This window comes from Neovison vison, chromosome 10 (genome assembly GCF_020171115.1).
Source record: "Neovison vison isolate M4711 chromosome 10, ASM_NN_V1, whole genome shotgun sequence".
Lineage (NCBI taxonomy): Eukaryota > Metazoa > Chordata > Mammalia > Carnivora > Mustelidae > Neogale > Neogale vison.
In genome coordinates this window covers 33173218-33193338 of record NC_058100.1, presented here as the reverse complement: position 1 = coordinate 33193338, position 20121 = coordinate 33173218, and the positions used below count along the sequence as shown (strand labels likewise).

General features: G+C 35.2%; 1 protein-coding gene across 4 annotated transcripts in view; it reads left to right on the top strand.

Moving 5' to 3' along the window:
- KIFAP3 (kinesin associated protein 3) overlaps window positions 1-20121 on the top strand; it is a 177108-nt gene that overhangs the window by 111114 nt on the left and 45873 nt on the right. For all 4 annotated transcript variants that reach the window (XM_044266941.1, XM_044266939.1, XM_044266942.1 and 1 more), the window contains exons 12-17: window positions 1523-1631; window positions 3386-3498; window positions 4235-4400; window positions 5018-5143; window positions 9908-10006; window positions 15427-15512. In XM_044266941.1, the coding sequence (XP_044122876.1) occupies window positions 1523-1631; window positions 3386-3498; window positions 4235-4400; window positions 5018-5143; window positions 9908-10006; window positions 15427-15512 (699 nt within the window). The remainder of the gene's footprint in view (window positions 1-1522; window positions 1632-3385; window positions 3499-4234; window positions 4401-5017; window positions 5144-9907; window positions 10007-15426; window positions 15513-20121) is intronic.

The window sequence follows — 20121 nt, the reverse complement described above, 5'->3', positions numbered from 1 at the left end:
AATGCAATTGATTTTTGTATGTTGACCATATATCCCTTCTGAAACTTGAAAGTTATCTGAAACGACATAGAAAATCATTTAAACAAGATTTTACAGAATAGTCTAACCAGACAACAAATAGTTATTATTATTCACCTATTGAATTCAGAGAGGCATGTTGGCATGCCCTGAGACATGACATAAGAAATTCTTAGGTAATAAATTGTAGGATTGACTTCCACATGTCTTAGCAATTTGACTTAGAGAAAAGTATCTTTATATAATATACACTAAGTTAATCTGCTGATTACCAATCACAGAAGACTAGCTTCTCAAATCTGTGGCATAAAGTTTGTTCATTTCTTCTTTAATATCGCGACTGTCTCTCATCTTGACAAATACTGATTACTGACAGATGGCTTGGGTCGCCTGCATTTTTCTAGATTTCTGTTCTTTTGTTTGCTGCTTTTTAGATCCACGCTCTCTTCCTCTTACCATGATATAGTCCTTTTCTCATTCTCGACCCATCCCAGAAGACTGGGTCCAGCCCACAGCTTCAGTCATCAGTCACATATGATGATACCTAAATCTCTGGTGCAAACATTTCTTCTAAACTCAGGGTTGCATTTATAACTTTTACTGAATATCAGCTCCAGACTATTGCATAAGCAGCTTATTAAACTCAACATACTTAAAGCCAGTATTTCTGTCTTCTCTTGACTTCCCTTCCCTTCTACTCTGGTTTCTCATGTTTGGAAAATGTTAGTGGTACCATCCGTGTTGTTGCTCAGCACAGAAACCAGGGAGTCATTTTTGACCCTTCCTCTCCCTTAACCCCAATATCTAGTCAGTTATTAAATCCATTTTGATTCTTGCTCCTAAAGATATCTCTAATCCAACCTTTTTTTTCTGTCCCCATGGCCCCATCTATCACAAGTGTTCATCATCTTACCTGGACTTTTCCTCTTGTCTTCTAGATGGTTTTCTCACATTTTCTTATTCTGTTTCAGCCTATTTTCCACACTGTCCAGATCATTTTGAAATAAAAATCTTATCCTGAGATTTTACTTATTTAGAAGGCTTTAATGGCTTCCCATTATCCTTTTAATGAAGCCCCACATCTTTAACGCATACTTCAACACCCTGCATGATCTGGCTTTTTACCTTTATCTGTGAACACTTTAACTCACTGCAACCATGCTTGGCCTTTTTTGTTCTTCCTTCCTTGTAACCTGTGCACAAGCTATTTCCTTTGCTCAGAATGCTCTACTTCTGTACAGTGTTTTAAATTCCTTAAATGCAAAGACTGTAGCTAATATTCCTCTTGTATTCTCCACTGTTACTTGGTAGTCTGTATTTAACTGAACATCTTGTAGTTCATTAACCATTAATTCATTCAATTAGCGGTAGTGACAGCCTACCACTTCTGTGAATTGTATTTTATTATTTCCCAACATAAGATCCAAGATAATACATTATAATAAAAAACTTCTGGTATTTTTGGTATTTTTTTGAATAAAATATTTCCTGTGCTTTTTGCTAGTTAATGAAGATGCTGTTTGAATGTTCAGATGAACGAATTGACTTAGAACTCATTTCCTTCTGCATTAATCTTGCTGCTAACAAAAGGAATGTTCAGCTTATCTGTGAAGGTTAGTGCCTTGGAGCTTCATAGATGACCTCCATCATATGGCGACTGGCAAATGACGGGAAAGAAATAATTAGGAATTAAGAATTATACTAGCTATGTAAATCCTATTTTTAAATAGTTGTAAAAATTTATAGCTCTCATCTTTAAAGGTCACATGGATTCAGAATAAATACTCTTTTGAGTAGAAACACCTTTTAGTAACATTTTATAAACCAGGGTTTAGTTATCCTTAATTGAAATTTGAATTTTGAAAACATTTCTAGGTAAAACAAAACTCTTTATTTGCAAAACAATCTGTTACAGTGTAAGATAATTCAGTAGAAGAATATGTATTAGGTTTTTGTTTAGATAATAACTTCGTAAAGTAGCTTGTCATGCATTATGATATTTTGGAACCTGCTCAGTAGATTCTTCTTATTTGAAAAGTATATATGTTTGTTTTAAAGCAAAAAAAAAAAAAAAAAAGACAAATGAGTAAATAGGAAAAAATTAAAATCTTTATTCTCATTATCCAGACATAATGATAGATAAAATTTTGGTACAATGCTTCTGTATATTATTATTATTATTATTATTATTAGCATATAATGCATAATTTGTTTCAGGGGTACGGGTCTGTATCCGTATATTTTTAAAATGGGGTTTTTCTATTTATATATGGTGACAAAATTTTTTTTAAGTTAGTAATATCTTGAATCTTGTTCCATGTGATTAAATACTTTTATAAAACATAATTGCTTAGATAGCTACATATTTCCCCCTTAGGACCACTTTTGCTGTATCCCATAGGTTTTGGACTGAAGTGTCTTCATTCTCATTGGTTTCCATGAATTGTTTAAGTTCTTTTTTGATTTCCTGGTTGATCCAAACATATAAGACATAATTGCCAATAGCTGTAAAATAATCCATTAAGGGATTTTCAAGAATTTAATCAGATATTTTAGATATTTAATTTGTTGCCACTTCTTTTCTGTAACAAACCATGCTGCTGTAATTTTCCTTTCTCTGAAACTGTTCAAATTTCCATTTTTATATTCTTAAGATTCATTCCTAGAAATAAATGAAACAAGATGGGATCGGGAGGGAGACAAACCATAAGAGACTCTTAATCTCACAAAACAAACTGAGGATTGCCCGAGGGGGAAGGGGGTAAGGAATGGGTGGGTGATTGGGTTATGGACATTGGGGAAGGCATGTGCTATGGTAAGTGCTGTGAAGTGTGTAAACATGGCAGTTCACAGACCTGTACCCCTGGGGCTAATAATACATTATATGTTAATTAAAATTTAAATAATAATAAGAAGAAAGGGCAAAAAAGATTCATTCATAGAAGTACAAATTTTCTGGATCAAAAAGTATTTATGTTTTTTAAATTTGTGGTGCTGATTCCACACAAAAGCGCACATATATTTATGTGTAATTCTAGAACAGATAAAATTAATCTATGTTTAAAAAGAAGAAAGAGAAGGAAGACAATAGGGGGAAGAGGAAAAGGAGAAGAGAAGCAATCACATTTGGGGAAGAGAATTGACTGAGAAGGGGCACTCTTTGGAGTGAATAGAAATATCCTATATCTTGATATGGGTATGAATTTCCCAGGGGCATAAATTTATCAAAATTAATTTGTTGTACACTTAAGATTTATGTATTTTACCGTGTGTAGATTGGGGTTTTTTTTGAGAATTATAAACAACAAAAAATCATTAAACTTAGACGAACCTTAATTCTAATGAAGGAGTTTCTGGTGTTTTGTAGGCAATGGGCTGAAGATGCTCATGAAGAGGGCTCTGAAGTTCAAGGATCCGTTGCTGATGAAAATGATTAGGAATATTTCCCAACATGATGGACCAACTAAAAATTTATTTATTGTAAGTATAGTTTCTTTGTTTCTGTCTATTAAAATAGCCTGGAAATTAAAGCTTTAAAGTGCTACATTTGGAAATAAGACTCTTACTGAGCTCTTATCAAATACTAACTCATAACCCAAGTTGCTCTTTTATCAACTTCTTGTAAGTTTAGCTTCTAGAAATCTCAATCTAAGTTTTAAAGTTGTTTTCGTTTTATGATCCCTACTCTTTACCCTTCCATCCTCACTTCAGTTTTCTTGCCTTTTAAACCTTTGGCTTCTGGGCCACCTGGCTGACTTCATTTGGAAGAGCATGGAACTTTCATCTCAGGATTGTGAGTTTGAACCTCATGTTGGATGTAGAGATTACTATAAATAAATAAATAAATAAACAAACAACCCTTAAACCAATGGCTCGTATAGCAGTTTAGTTTAAGATTTTGAAATGAGAATCATGGGACGCCTGGGTGGCGCAGTTGGTTGGACGACTGCCTTCGGCTCAGGGCGTGATCCTGGAGTCCCGGGATCGAGTCCCACATCAGGCTCCCAGCTCCATGGGGAGTCTGCTTCGCTCTCTGACCTTCTCCTCGCTCATGCTCTCTCTCACACTCTCTCTCTCTCAAATAAAAAAAAAAAAAAAAAAAAGAAATGAGAATCATGTTTGATACTTCTTTTTTTTTTCCTATGGCTGCATTATCAGATTGGCTTTTCTGTAGCAATCATATTATAAATGTATATTAAAATTCTGTTTTATTTAGGATTATGTTGGGGACCTTGCAGCCCAGATCTCTAATGACGAGGAAGAGGAGTTTGTGATTGAATGTTTGGGAACTCTTGCAAATTTGACCATTCCAGACTTAGACTGGGAATTGGTTCTTAAGGAGTACAAGTTAGTTCCGTATCTCAAGGATAAACTAAAACCAGGTCTGTGCTAAGTATTTTCCTTTTGCATAATCATTAAGTTATTTCTTTCTGTTGTGGATAAGGCTGCTCAAGCAGTATTTTCTGACCTATATTATACTAGGTGGCGCATTTTCTTCCTACACCTTGAGTTTCAGCTCAGTTTAGTTCCTTCTTCCCAGGGAGGTGGTCAGTAGGTCTCCTCTTATATTTATGTATTATTCTTCCTAACAATATGTTTTCTTAATATTAGTTTCCCTTCCCTATCCTGCTTATTTTTTTATCCTGTTTTTTTAAAATTACCAAATGCCGTATATCTCTGTATATGCATACAGCTGCACACAGAAAGTTCTTTGAGACATTCAAGTGAGTCTTCTATTTTCTCTCTTTACATCGTCCTTCATTTATATTTTCAGAGACGTATCTTCACTTCTCTACTGCCTTCCCCCAATACTTTGAACTGTCCTCATTGAGCTTAGAAATATGGGGAAGAGGACAAATTTATAAGCATGTTAAGTAAGGCTCCATAAGAATTGATGTAGTAGCTTACAGTATTTTTTCTGTGCATTCCAAGTCTTGGTAATATAAATGGATTTGGATCGGGACATTTCACTGAACTTTCTGTGGTTTGACTTGACTAGGTGCTGCAGAAGATGACCTCGTCTTAGAAGTGGTCATAATGATCGGAACTGTGTCTATGGATGACTCTTGTGCTGCGCTGCTAGCCAAATCTGGGATAATCCCTGCACTCATCGAATTGCTAAATGGTAAATTATAATTTATTTTATTCCATTTTTATGTTAATATATAAACAGGGTATTAGTTAACACTTTTAAATATAAAAGATCTGCAGTCATGAAATACTAATACTCTATTTTATCTTCTTTCTATTGAGCTTTGTGTTGATTGAGTCAGATCTCCTGTGTTGTGCAAAACCCTTTTTTAAATCAGGAAGGTTCATTTGGAAGCTTATTCAAAGCATCCTGTTCTCTTCTAAGTCCAGTATTATCCTCTAAACTTTCTATAATGAAGAAAGTGTTCTCTCTCTGTGCTGTCCAACACATGTGGCTGTTGAGTACTTGAAATGTGGCTATTGGGACTGAGAATCTGAATTTTGTATTTAATTTAATTAGCCACAGTGGCTATGGTTATAGTATTGGACAGTGAGGACTGGATAGAGTTTTTACCTTGCCTTTGTGTTGTTTTTAAGGGGCCAGGATTCATTGTTTTCCACGTGGTATACAAAATCTATCTGAATCTAATATTCTGTTACCGTCAAGTTCTCTAGAACCTTGTGTTAGTGTTCTTAGGCTGCTATAACAAAAAGACTGGGTGGCCTAAACAAAAATATATTTTTTTTTTCTCAAAGTTCTGGAGGTTGGGAAGTCCAAGATCAAAGTGCCAGCCAGTTTGGTTCCTCATAAGGCCTTTCTTCCTGGCTTCCAAAAGCCCATCTTCTTGCTGTGGTTATCACAGCCCCAGAGGGCAGCGAGCACAAGCAGGAGAGTACAAGCACACACAGCAGTCTGGTACCTCTTCTTATAAGGATACTAATTCTGTGGGGTCAGGACTCCATCCATATGACCTCGTTTGACCTTAATTACTTCCTTATAGACCTGTCTCCAAATTAAAGTCACATTTGGGGTTAGGGATTTAATACAGAAATTTTGCAAAGTATGGGAAGCCTAAAAAGACACTCTAATATCAGTCTTTCCTGTACAGATATAATATATGTGCATTTTGTATAATTTTAATAGACCTTTCTGAAGTATAACATACGTAAAGAAAAATACAAAAATATAGCTTAATGATTTTTCAAAATGAGCCATACCCATGTTACTTCCACTCACATAAGGAAATGAAACCTCACCATCACCCTGAAAGTCCCTCCTGTGTCACCTCCCAGTCCTTATCCAAATTGGTTTCTGTCCTCTCTTTTATTGTATATAGATTACTTCTGCCTGGCTTTGAACTTTATATAAATACTGTATTATAATGTGAGATTCATCTGTGTTGTATGCAGAACTGTGTTTCTTCTCATTGGTGTATGAATATACCACTATTTATCCTTTCGACTCTTGGTAAACAATAGGGTTTTTTTGATAGGAGAAGGACTATTATAAATAATGTTTCTATGGACATTCTTAAACCTTTCATTTGGTAAATATGTGTATTTATTCCTATTAGACAATAGGAGTAGAATTGTTGGGGCATAGAGTCCCCATCTGTTTGGCTTTGGTAAATAATGCCAGTAAGTTTTTCAAGGTAGTTGTGCCAGTTTTCAGTCCCACCAGAAATGTGCTGAAGTTCCAGTTCTTCTACATCACCCCTGTATCTGGACATAATTGGTCTCTTTCATTGTGGCCTTCAGAGTGGCAGTTTTAATTTGCATTTCCCTAATGACTTATAATTGAGTACCTGTTTGTATTTATTGACCAGTTGTTATGGCTAATAAAGTTAAGTACCTATTTAAGTCTTTTGCCCACTACTCTCTTTTGAATTTTTAAAAATTTGATTTACAGATTCCTTAACATAATGCATTTTAATAGGTCACCTAGAGATAATACCTCCATAGTTGAAGTGTTTCTACATAAAGTATATATAAATGTCCTTCAGTCCACCCTTCTCACAGAGAGAAGGTTTCAAATTAGAAATAATTAAAAGAGAGGTAGTTGGGAGGTATGAGTGAAGACAGTGTAGTTGGCAGAGTGAGAATGAGGATTTTCTGATGAGCTGGAGAAAGTTGAAACAGATGACCTGTTCTGGAATTGCTGCTCCGCACGGACTATGGTTGAGAGAGCGGAGATATGTATGAAGCAGGCTGACAGAGCCAGCTCACAGTGTTTTATTTACCTTGTTTTAATGTTCTCTGCCATGAGGTTATCATAGGCAGAGACTCTGTACCTCTCTTTTTAAGAAATACATGGAACACAGTCCGTAATACCTAAATACTGTATGGTGACAGTATCACACTCACCGTGGTGAGCATTGAGTGACACATAGAATTGTCGAATCACAGCTGTATACCTGAAACGAATAAAACATGTCAACTGTTCTTCTGTAATAAAATAAAGTAAAGAAATATATGGGTTTTCAAGATTAAAACCCTTGGGGTTAAGTGAGGAAACACTGTATACCAATAGAATAATTAATGGAATTTTAGCCCAGGTAGTCTGGAGAGTGGTACATTGGCAGGTACGTGAGGGAAATCCTCTGGACTTTTTTTTTTTTAATTTAATTTTTTTTCAGTGTTCCAAAATTCATTGTTTATGTACCATACCCAGTGCACCAGGCAATACATGCCTTCCATACTACACCACCAGGTCACCCAATGCCTCACCTCCCTCCCTTCCAACCCTCAATTTGTTCCTTAGAGTCCACAGTCTCTCATGGTTTGTCTCTCCCTCCGATTTACCCCAACTCTCTTCTCTCCATCTCCCGATGTCCTCTGTGTTATTCCTTTTGCTCCACAAGTAAGTGAAACCATATGATATTGACTCTCTCTGCTTGGCTTATTTCACTCAGCATAATCTCCTCCAGTCCCGTCCATGTTGCTACAAAAGTTGGGTATTCGTCCTTTCTGATGGAGGCATAATACTCCATAGTGTATATGGACCATATCTTCTTTATCCATTCGTCTATTTAAGGGCATCTTGGCTCCTTCCACAGTTTGGAGACTGTGGCCATTGTTGCTATAAACATTGGGGCACAGATGGCCCTTCTTTTCATTACATCTGTATCGTTGGGGTAAATACCTAGTAGTGGAATTTCTGGGTCGTAGGGTAGCTCTATTTTTATCTTTCTAAGGCACCTCCTCACTGTTTTCCAAAGAGGCTGCACCAACTTGCATTCCTACCAACTGTGTAAGAGTGTTCCCCTTTCTCCACATCCTCTCCAACACACGTTGTTTACTGTCTTGTTAATTTTGGCCATTCTAACTGGTGTAAGGTGATATCTCAATGTGGCTTTGATTTGAATCTCCCTGATGGTTAATGATGATGAACATTTTTCATGTGTCTGTTAGCCATTTGTATGTCTTGTTTAGAGAAATGTCTGTTCATGTCTTCTGCCCATTTTTTGACATGATTATCTGTTTTGTGTGTGTTGAGTTTGAGGAGTTCTTTATAGATCTTGGATATCAGCCATTGTCTGTAATGTCATTTAAAAATGACTTCTCCCATTTTGTGGGTTGCCTCTTTGTTTTGTTGACTGTTTCCTTTGCTGTGCAAAGGTTTTGATCTTGATGAAGTTCCAAAAGTTCATTTTCGCTTTTGTTTCCTTTGCCTTTGGAACATACCTTGAAAGAAGTTGCTGTGGCCAATGTTGAAGAGGTTACTGCCTATGTTCTCCTCTAGGATTTTGATAGATTCCTGCCTCACGTTGAGGTCTTTTATCCATTTCGAGTTTATCTTTGTGTATGGTCTAAGAGAATGGTTGAGTTTCACTCTTCTACACATAGCTGTCCAATTTTCCCAGCACCATTTATTTAAGAGACTCCTTTGGACTTTAAGGGGCCTACAATTTTTTCTACACAACTAGTTAGATGCTCTGTTGACCCATAAGTCTGTGTCTAACAGATATCATTGAACTGTTGTCAAGAGTTGACAAAAACTATTAATATATCAAATTTCATAACCAGTACCTAAAAATTAGGTTTCTATAAGTGTTTGCTTTTGCCATTTCATATTAATCAGTGGACGTCAGCTATTCTGTTAAACTATGCTTTGTATTAAACATTTAATTTAATTATCCTTGTGGTTATATAACATTATTTTTACTATTATAATCAATTTGATTAAAACTGAAATAACTTATTTCATGACAATAAGTAAAATTTAACTTTTTTAACATTATTCAAGAATAATAGATCTTTATAGTTAATTTTCTACCAAAAACTTAGAATTCAGAAGGTGTGTTTTTTTTTTCTCATATAAAGTCAATATTATAAAGGCAAAATATAGAACCAGATTTATTTCACAAATTAGAGTTGTTTTAGAAATTCTTATGATGGACCAAACCAAAAACAAAAAAGTAAGTGTTACCATTTCACATTAGGGACATAGAAGTTAATTTAATAATTTCTTTATACCTGTTGGCAAAATATAGTGAGAATTATAGAGAAGCCCTATTACTATGTTCTTAAACCAGTTTTGTCCTTCTGTTCTTCTTAAGTACAACCTGATCTTTTGAGACAATCTCAAACTCAGAGCTGATATTTTTTTTTTAAATCTTATTTTTTACCTTTGTATTTCAAAGTAATTTAACCTAGTTGAACTGTAACCAAAATTACTGAAAACTTCTGAAAATATGTTATAAATTTCCTCACTGATCATCATCATGGAATTTAGAAAAAATACCTAAATATATAAATTGCATATGCCACCATGTATTATAAATAATGTAAACTGGTTGTCCCTTACCTATCTCCTGTCACTTTCAGTTTTCTCATTCTCCACTATTCCAGTCAATGTTTTTCAGTTTTATACATAACTATAGCATTCTTTCATTTGAAGTGTTCTGCTTCCTTTCAGCTCAACAAGAAGATGATGAATTTGTATGTCAGATAATTTACGTCTTCTACCAGATGGTTTTCCACCAAGCCACGAGAGATGTCATAATCAAGGAAACGCGTATCCTTTTAATATTTACAATAGATAATGACATTCACATACTCAGAAAAAAATGCATCTTTAGGTATTTTTTTCTAGCATATGTTAAAGTAATGTAAAAATACCAAACTTCAAAATAATTTTAGAAGGCTAGATATTTTTCATGGAAGCTGTTGATCCCAAATCTGTTATAGGTAGACTCTGCAAACGATTCTATTAACTTGTCATGGTGTGATTCCTAAGAACTTAACACACATATTAGGACTTCCTTCTGTATTAACTTAACTATCAGATGTTCCTAGGACTGCCCTTAGTACTCTTTCAAAAATCTTATCATATTCACTCTATAAAGGAAAATACATTTGTTTCCATGCCATCAGCTACCAACTCTATACTAAGTATTTACTGTTTTCAAAATCTCTTTCTTGAGTCCTAGGCATTTGTTGCTAATTGCCATCTGGATGTCTTCCACCGATCTAAAGAGCATTATAATCAAATAGTCCAAATTTTAGGTTACCTTTTGCCATTTAAAAGCTGCAGGACCTTGGATAAATTATCTAATCTCCCTTGAGCATAAAATCTTTCATCTGTAAAATGGCCATAATATTATTACAATGAAAAGAAGAGATCCTACCCTGTATGATTGTTTCTAAGTATCCAGTGGACTTAAAAGTGCCTGTAGTTGTTTCTAACAGAGATAGTAAGTTATAGTTGATTGTTATTACATTCAAAAGGGTACTCAATACCAACATTCTCTCCTGAAAAACAGTCTGCCTTCTGTATTCAGAGTGGGTGATGAAAGTACCATCCACCCAGTCTCATTGCTGAACGTTTTGTATTTGCTGTCTCTTCCGTTACACATAATCATTCATCATGTAAACATCTGCCAAGTTCTTAGCATCTAACAGATACTGTTTTAAGTGCTAGATGTATAAAAAGTATCAGTCTCTATATTCAAGGAGTTTATAGTCTAATTGGCGAGATAAGTAATTAAGAAATATAAAATTATAATTCAGTGTATTAATGTCATAAAGGTGTGTGCACTGGGCACAAGAGAAGATATATAACCAAGTCTGGGGATGTCATGAAATGCTGGCAGTAGAAGTGGCATCTAAGCTGAATGCGTGCGTGTGTGTGTGTGTGTGTGTATTGGTGCGTGTGTGCACACATGTTGGTGATCTGCTTTTTTGTGTACAAAAAAAACAGAATCTGCTTTTGAACTCTACTGGTAAAGTTCTTCATTACCCATGTGAAAAATCCACATTTAACTTGACCGTAATCTCTTTTTGCAAAGTTCCCTCCTTTAACTCTACAATATGCAGTTTCTCTTACCACACCACGGTTTGTCATCATATCGCACAGACCCATCTTACTGCCTCTTTGTATGACTTAGCAGCCTCAAATGAGGTTTCTCTTTTTTAACCTAATAATCCCAGCTCATCAAAGGCAGATTTATAAGCCGTCTTCTCCGTTAAGCCTTTCCCAAGCAGTTAAGCTCCCTCCTTCCCAGTAGGAGTAATTTATTTTGACCTTCAATAAAGAACTTCAAATTGTGTATTTGTATGCCTGTTTTGAGCTCTTCAGCTTAAGGACCAGCTTTGTCTTCCTCATCTTCATCTGTCCTCAGAAGTTAACATAGTATCTGGCATGTGGTTAGTACTTGTTTGGTCAATGAACATGTATCTAAATGGCAAATGCTCTTTTAGGAGTAATACCTTGGGAGACTTTTTTCTTTTTCTTTTTTTAATGATCTGGGTCCTCACTCAAAGCATTTGCAACTCCTTCAGTATTATATTCAAAGCCAATGACACAAGATCATAAGTATCATCTTTGGAGGAAATTCTCTTGCTTTTGAGGACTAGATTGATTTCTGGAGCCATATAAAGTCTCCCAGAAGTCAAGTCTGAAGAGTAACAAGTCTAACTGAGAAATATTCATTTTGATATGGGCTATCAATATGGAAATACTTTTTTGCCTTAATTACATTAGAGATATACCTTCTTTTATCTCAAAGTAGTATTTTTTAAAATGTGGTTTATAAACTGACTCTCAGCAAAGTAAGTTCCAATACACTCTTTTCAGTAAATCTTCATATCATTGGAATAAATTCACTTTCCCCAGTGGTGTTCTGTGGAACTTTTTTTTTTTTTTAAATAGTTGCTTAATGGAAAAAGGTTCTTCAATAAATGAGTTGGGAATATATGCAATTAAAAAGGTTTTCTTGCTACAGGGTCTTCTCAGAAATTTTAATATGCTTTTTTGGGTTGAGCATCTCTGAAACACATGTTAGAAGACATGAAGGAGAAGGCATAGCTTTCCTAGGTAACTTCTTTGAAAGACCACCTTTGTTTCCATGTATCGCGTGGGGGTTTCTGAGGGCTACTGAAGAATGAAGTACTAAAGAATGAGGTGTTTGTAGTGTGCACCAAGTGCTGGTACTTAGTGAAGAAATGTCTCTAACCTGGTCTGTGTAAGATGCACTGTCAGTTCCTTATTATCAAAGGCCACAATCTTAAGACAACTTCCATTTGATTTTTCTTCTCAGTGTAACTTTATTTTCTCCCAAATTTGATTTTTATTAAGCCACTGGATCTGAAGTGAGTACTTTCAAATAGTTATTCTGAAGAATATAGTATGTTGATAATGGAGGGAATGGGACATAAAAAAATCTGCTGATTTAAAATTTTTACAAAAGCACTAGGAATGCTAGTTCGATCTGATGCTTGCATCCATCCCTTAAGGTTGTATAAAAATTGCTAGAGTGCTTTTGCCCAGTGTTTTGGTGTTCAAATACCAGGGTTTTTTATTGATGTCAATGATACTTAAATAGGTCTTTTGTCACATAATTAGAAATTATTATTAAAATATTTCACTATAACTTTAAGCATTTTTATTGTGATTTTTGCTATGACTGATATACTTAAATTTTTAAATAAAGATTTATTAGGCAGTAAACTATTTCTTTTTCCCATTTTTTAATTTAGAGAATTTGATCAACATCATTTATTTTAAACAGAATGAAAGAAACTTGGTGTTTGAGATGGCAGGTTTAGACTTATATTAGATAAACATATGATTTATGTTAAGATGTTTGAAATATTTAAAATAGATCTCAGCACAATCGTAGGAATTGAGAATCTGAAATTGAGAAACAGTGCTATTGTAATAATTAATTTTCATAAACCCCAAAAATTGTAGAATGGGAAAATTAGCCAAACTTGACTTGGTCCTTTTAGAGTCCCCCTGAGAATATATTATTCTATACGTTTTTTCTATATTTTAAATATATCCTTTTAGTCCCCCAAGAAAATTAGTAAGTAGCACTGGTGGGTAGAAGATGTGGGCTAACCTCTGTCTCTGCTACTTGCTGTGAAACTTGATAAAAATCTTTTCAGCATTTTAAGTGCTACAAAGAATGTCATTTGCTTGTACACATGTGCTAAATTTTCTTGATAGAAACCTGTGGCTTCTGTTTCAAATACAATTTTAACAAAGACCAACTAATATTAGAGATCATAAGTTTTTCTTCACTGCCTTTTTGAGATTCGTTAACGTTTCCTAATTGACTTAAGTTTTCTTTATTCTTTCCTTCTCCCCTACTTATTTGTTATTTATATATGCCATCTCTTTTCTTTTGGGAGTTAAACCCAAATTTTAACATGTATTCTCTCCAATTTTAGAGGCCTGTATCCTTTCACTTTTAAGTCTAATGTTTCCAGTCCCATCTTCCACATTACTTACTATCTAATATAACTATTTCACCTCATTTTTGTAACATTTGAAAATGGATTATTTTAGTTATTGTCTTTTAAAAACCAGTGCTTATTTAAGATTTATAATATGTTGACCTATTTCCTTGTTTTCTGTTTTTTCTTGAATTCCATTTGTCTATTTCTCTGAGTTGATTTTCTTTCATAATTACATTCTCTTAAAGTGCTAAGTAAATATCTATGAATAATAAAATATATCACTATCTGAAAATAACTAGCATCTTTTCTTTAATAATAATTTAACACAATATGCCCTTTTAGATCGCTAGTTATTTTTCCTCAGCAATTGAAAGGTATTTTTCCACTGTCTTTTTTCCTGAGTTAATGCCTGTGTGAAGTCTGTAGTCTGCTAATTATTGGTATCTGTCATAAAGTCCAACGACAATTTACTTTTTTTTTCCTTTATAAATGACTTTGATTTTTTGCCAGTGAGACCAGAGGAATGTTGGGGTTTTTTTGTTTGTTTGTTTGTTTGTTTGTTTGTTTTTGTTTTGTTTTGTTTTTTTTAAAGATTTTATTTATTTATTTGACAGAGGGAAATCACAAGTAGGCAGAGAGGCAGGCAGAGAGAGAGAGGGAAGCAGGCTCCCTGCTGAGCAGAGAGCCCGATGCGGGACTCGATCCCAGGACCCTGAGATCATGACCTGAGCCGAAGGCAGCGGCTTAACCCACTGAGCCACCCAGGCGCCCCTGTTTGTTTGTTTTTAAAGCCAAGTAGCTTTATTAGAATTTGACTGGGTATTCATCATCCTTGCTTGATTTTTCCAAGCTTCAAATGTGATCTTTCAGTATGTAGTTCTCTTTTTTCCCCCCTAATTTCAGGAAAGTTCTCCTGAATTATAGGTTTTAGTTAGTAGTTCTGTTTTATTGCTTTTGTTGTCTCCTTTGGAATTTCTGTTATGTTGGATCTTCTTTGCCTATCTTTAATATTTGTCTTCTAATATTTTCTCTTTTTATTTATTTTTAAATTTTACAAATTTTCTTCCTTTTTACCTTCCATTTCTCTTGGAGTTTTATCTGTTGTTTTTGTTTACTCATATATTATCATAAATTTAGCTCATATATATATCTGAAATGATTTTTACTTTTATTTTTAGTTCTGAATTATTTTATTTGAGTTTTCTAATTTTGATTTATATTGTTCTTTTACATATATTCTATTTTCTTAAATTCCTTTATTCCTTTTTGAAATATTGGGTTATAGCTTTCATTTTTCATGTGAAAATGCCTTATTTTTCTCATAATAACCATATATAAGATATAATTCACTCTTTTCTGCTGCAATTTTTTTGTAAAATTAATTTTCCTAAACCTTTTGGTGGGCCAGTGTGATCAAGAAAGCTTTATAGTGATACAGCTCTAGAGCTCCCTCTTCAGTTATTTTCATGTTTTCAAAAATTGGGCCTTGTACTTTCTCAGATTTACTGGCTTTGTTTTCCTTACCCATTTTTATTTAGTGTTGTTTTTTTTTTTTTCTTTTTTATTTCTGTTATCCCTGTCCTTTAAAAAAATGAAACGTTAAATGTTTCTGGTCATCTTTTACTAATCCTATTTTAAAATTTGAAGTTAGATTTATGGCAGCATTTGAATTTAGAGAAATGTGGGATTTTCTAATGTGCTTGAATAGCCTCAATCTCAAATGAGTTTGTGTCTTTAACCACTTTTATTCAGAGGCTCCAGCATATCTCATAGATCTGATGCATGATAAAAATAATGAAATCCGAAAGGTCTGTGATAATACATTAGATATTATAGCGGTAAGTAATTTTTCTTCTTATACAAAGTATGATAATAGTCTTCATTTGGGAGAAAAGAAGACTTTGTACATCTGTTTAGAACTTTGCATTTCATGTAAATGCAAACTTGTATTTTGGTAAATCTCTGAAAATTCAGTGATACTAAATTCATGTTTAAAACATTAAGACCTGGGACGCCTGGGTGGCTCAGTTGGTTGGACGACTGCCTTCGGCTCAGGTCATGATCCCGGAGTCCCGGGATCGAGTCCCACATCAGGCTCCCAGCTCCATGGGGAGTCTGCTTCACTCTCTGACCTTCTCCTCGCTCATGCTCTCTCTCACCGTCTCTCTCTCAAATAAATAAAATCTTTAAAATAAATAAATAAATAAATAAATAAAACATTAAGACCTTGGGCACCTGGGTGGCTCAGTGGTTTAAAGCCTCTGCCTTCGGCTCAGGTCATGATCCCAGGGTCCTGGGATCGAGACCCACATTGGGCTCTCTGCTCAGTGGGGAGCCTGCTTCCTCCTCTCTGTCTCTCTGCCTGCCTCTCTGCCTTCTTGTGATCTTTGTCTGTCAAATAAATAAAATCTTAAAAAAAAAAATTAAGACCTTTAGCCTTCAAATTTTTAAGTGTTTTATACATATTAAGTGTTTTAGATTTGGTCTACGTGTCCTTAAGGAGGTTTTATAAATATTAAGTGTTTTAGATTTGGTCTATACGTCATCTCAGAAACATCTGTTTTGCAGAGAAATTATTTCATAGGAGCAGGGGTTTAATGAGAATTTCTACCAAAACTCAACACAGTCAGTTTTGCAATTTGGCCATTAAACTTTTTTAATAAATCAATTATTATTTCAGTGATTTGATTTTTGTCTATATGCATATACTTGTTTTGTAAGTTTTAGAATGATGAAACATACAAAAATAATGTTATTCATAACTGTAGAAAATTTTATTTTTTTAAAGTATTTATTTATTTGAGAAAAAGAGAGCACAAGCATGGGGAGCAGCAGAGGGAGAAGCAGATTCCCCACTGAGCAAGGATCCCAACCCATGGCTCAATCCCCAGACCCTGAGATCATGACGTGAGCAGAAGGCAGACATTTAACCGACTGAGCTGCCCAGGCACCCTCTGCAGTACCTTTGAAAGGATTTATAACCAAACGAATATAATCAGAAGGGTGATCTGAGTCAGCACTTAGAAACATGCTCTCCATGCACACATTTCTTCAGAAATCATGCTCATGCTGCCCACCGGAGTCTTCTGCCTCAACCTGGGCCTTGTGCCTGGGATGTGGGATGTGCCATATCTAGTGTATGGGATGTGCCACACTAGATTACTTTAAATGTATTTTCACTTATGGCATGTATTGCTGCACACAACTTGCTTGCTTCCTTCTTTGAACTGGATTAATACTTTTTATTTTGACTTACCCTGTAAAAAACTTCTTGAATATAGCCTATTCAGTAGTTTTCAAAGTTTAACTTAAGCTTTTTAAAGAATCAGAATAACATCTTAAAGAGTCAGTTAACAGCTTTATTAGAAATCCTTTAAGTTGGCATTTGTGCTAGTGATTACATTATGAAATCAGACAACCACTATCAGGTAACTTCTTGTCAATTTCTTGCATTTTATTACAGAAATAGATCTTACTTGATATCATCTGCTTTTTGGATTTGACTGAGTCAAATCATTACTGGTTTATACATTTTTTGTCCCTTAGAGAGCACATGTGTGAGGTGGGGGAGGGACAGAATGGTAGAGAAACAGAGGATCTTAAGCAGGCTCCACGCCCAGTATGGAGCCCAGTGCAGGGTTCAGTCTCACAATCCTGAGACTGTAACCTGAGCCAAAATCAAGAGTCGGACATACAACCAGCTGAGCCACGCAGGTGCCCCTGTCATTACTGGTTTAAAACTAAATGAGTATGTTGGCATTTAGCTTTGATTTCTTCATTAAAATAAGGAAATTTTACATATTTTTTCAAAGATTTTATTTATTTATTTGACAGAGATCACAAGTAGGCAGAGAGGCAGGCAGAGAGAGAGGAGGAAGCAGGCTCCCCACTGAGCAGAGAGCTCAGTGCGGGGCTCCATCCCAGGACCCTGAGATCTTGACCAGAGCCGAGGGCAGAGGCTAACCCACTGAGCCACCCAGGCATCCCAAGGAAATTTTACATATTAAATTCTTGCTTCAGTAAGATGTTTCAGACATGTAGGCCCCTGGTCACAGGGCTTATAGAGAATATTTATTACTCCCAGAGAATAATTTCATGGCCCATACAGTATTTTCTTTTTTAAAAATATTTATTTATTTATTTGAGAGAGAGGGGAAGGAGGGAGGGGCAATAGGAGAGGGAGAGAGAATCCCAAGCAGACTCCCTGCTGAGCTTGGAGCCCAAACCACGGCTCAGTCCTAGGACCCTGAGATCACAACCTGAGCTAGAATCGGGAATCAGACACTAACCTGACTCTGACTGAGCCAGCCAGGTGCCCCTTGTATACTGTTTTCTTGTAGATCACTCAGTGTTGTATATGAAGTATATAGTGTATGAATAAAAAACTTTTTAATGTTCTGTTTGTGATTATCTTACCTTAAGCAAAGAGGAAAGGAGAAAAGATGTCAGTTTGTTATGGATTGCTTTTAGCATACTTTTTAAAAAAATCTTTTTAAATTTTTTATAAGCTTTTAGTATACTTTTAAAATTACCTTCTTGTTTGGGGCACCTGGGTGGCTCAGTGGGTTAAAGCCTCTGACTTCGGCTCAGGTCATGGTCTCAGGGTCCTGGGATCGAGCCCCACATCGGGCTCTCTGCTCAGTGGGGAGCCTGCTTCCTCCTCTCTCTCTGCCTGCCTCTTTGCCTACTTGTGATCTCTGTCTGTCAAATAAATAAATAAAATCTTAAAAAAATAAAAAAAATTACCTTCCTGTTCAAAAGCAATTAGGCATGTTTGGTTTAGAATATAAATTAGTGAAAGTTCCAAAATGCCAACTCAGTCTTCTTATAAAAATATTTAGAATCAAATATGAATATAAAGGTGAAAAATTTTACTCCCAATTATTTTTAAACTCTGGGCTAAAGTCTCTCATCTTGAACAGAAATTTTCCTCACGCTGTGTCTATTTTTTCTATACTGCTGTCCTAGTTCTCTCTGTCTCTGTCTCTCCCTGTCAAACAAATGTTTTGAAAAAGTCTACATATTACTTCCTTCATTTCTTCATTTCCCCTCATCCTTTCAATCTGTACCAATTCTGGGTTCTGCTTCCATTATTGCACTGATAAGGTTCTCAGTAGTCACCCTGGCCTTTGTTTTTCTAAATCCAATGAAGATTTTTAAACTTCATTTTACTTTGTTGATCTTACCATCCTTAAAGGAATTTATAAATCCTGATCAGAGTTAAAATGTAAACAAAGAAAATTATTTAGGTAATTATTTTTACAAAGAACCTTGTTGATAAGGTCTTCAAAGAACAATCAGCAAAATGAAACTGGTGATATATCAGCCAGCTACATATGGCTCCCTAAGATGGTATCTGATCACTTGACTTTGTATAAAAAAATTCAAACAAGCTATTTTGAAGGTTCACCTAATCCATCTATGACTCCACATGAGACTTAACAAAGTAAGTACTTGATATTATGCCAAGTAATTTTAGATTGTTTCATTTCACACATTGGAAAAGTTTAGTCTGAAAAGATATTTAGAAATAATAAACTTACTAAATACAATATTTAAAGATACTCATGTGTGAATTATGTGATTTAAAAGTCCTGCTGTGCTACCCAACTAGGTCATATTCACAGCTAAGTTTCTTAGATGGACAGAAGTGGTCTACAGCTGATGGAAGGGCTCAAAACATCCCACATTCTGCTGGAAGAATGTTTCTTTACCTTTCTGCTCTTACACACTCATGAGAGTCAAGGCCCCGGTTCAGTTCTAGCTTGATAGTAAGAAACTGCACCACTGGGAGCAGCTTCTTCCCAAAACTTTTTCTCCCCTTCGCAGCTGAGTAGGGTTTCTGATTTTACATTCAACTTTTGGCCTCCTTAACATAGCAATTTGGTCTAACAGAGTATTGCATCTAGAATACAACTGATTCTAGTTCTTTCACCAGCTGAGTAATCTCAGACAGTGTATAGCTTTTTGAAGATTCCGTTGACAGTGACATTTCTGGGGATTAGAGAGTTACTGTTAGTTGGGAAAATATGTAGCATATCCTATATGATGGTCAGCCTCAGTTTTGTTCGAACTAGGCCAAAACACAGGCCTTGTTGAGAAGTTTATATGTGGATTACCTATCTGGACCAACATTTTCTTTCCTTGGTACAGTTAATTATCTACATTATTTTCATTTAAATTTTTAAATGGTGTAGGAAGATAATCTGTTCACTGTTTGGGTTTTAACTCTGGAACATTATTTGGAGTATTATTTTGGCCAGATATATGATTATTTACAGTTTAAGATTTTTCTGCAAAACGGCTGAATTTGGCATTTTAAACTCTTTGTCAGAGCAGTTCTAAATAGGGTAATTAACTGAAAGGCCTTGATTTGGACAGTGTGGTAAACAGGAATCTGCCTTTTCTAGTGTAGAAGCGCCTCATCTGTTAAAATTACCCACGTTC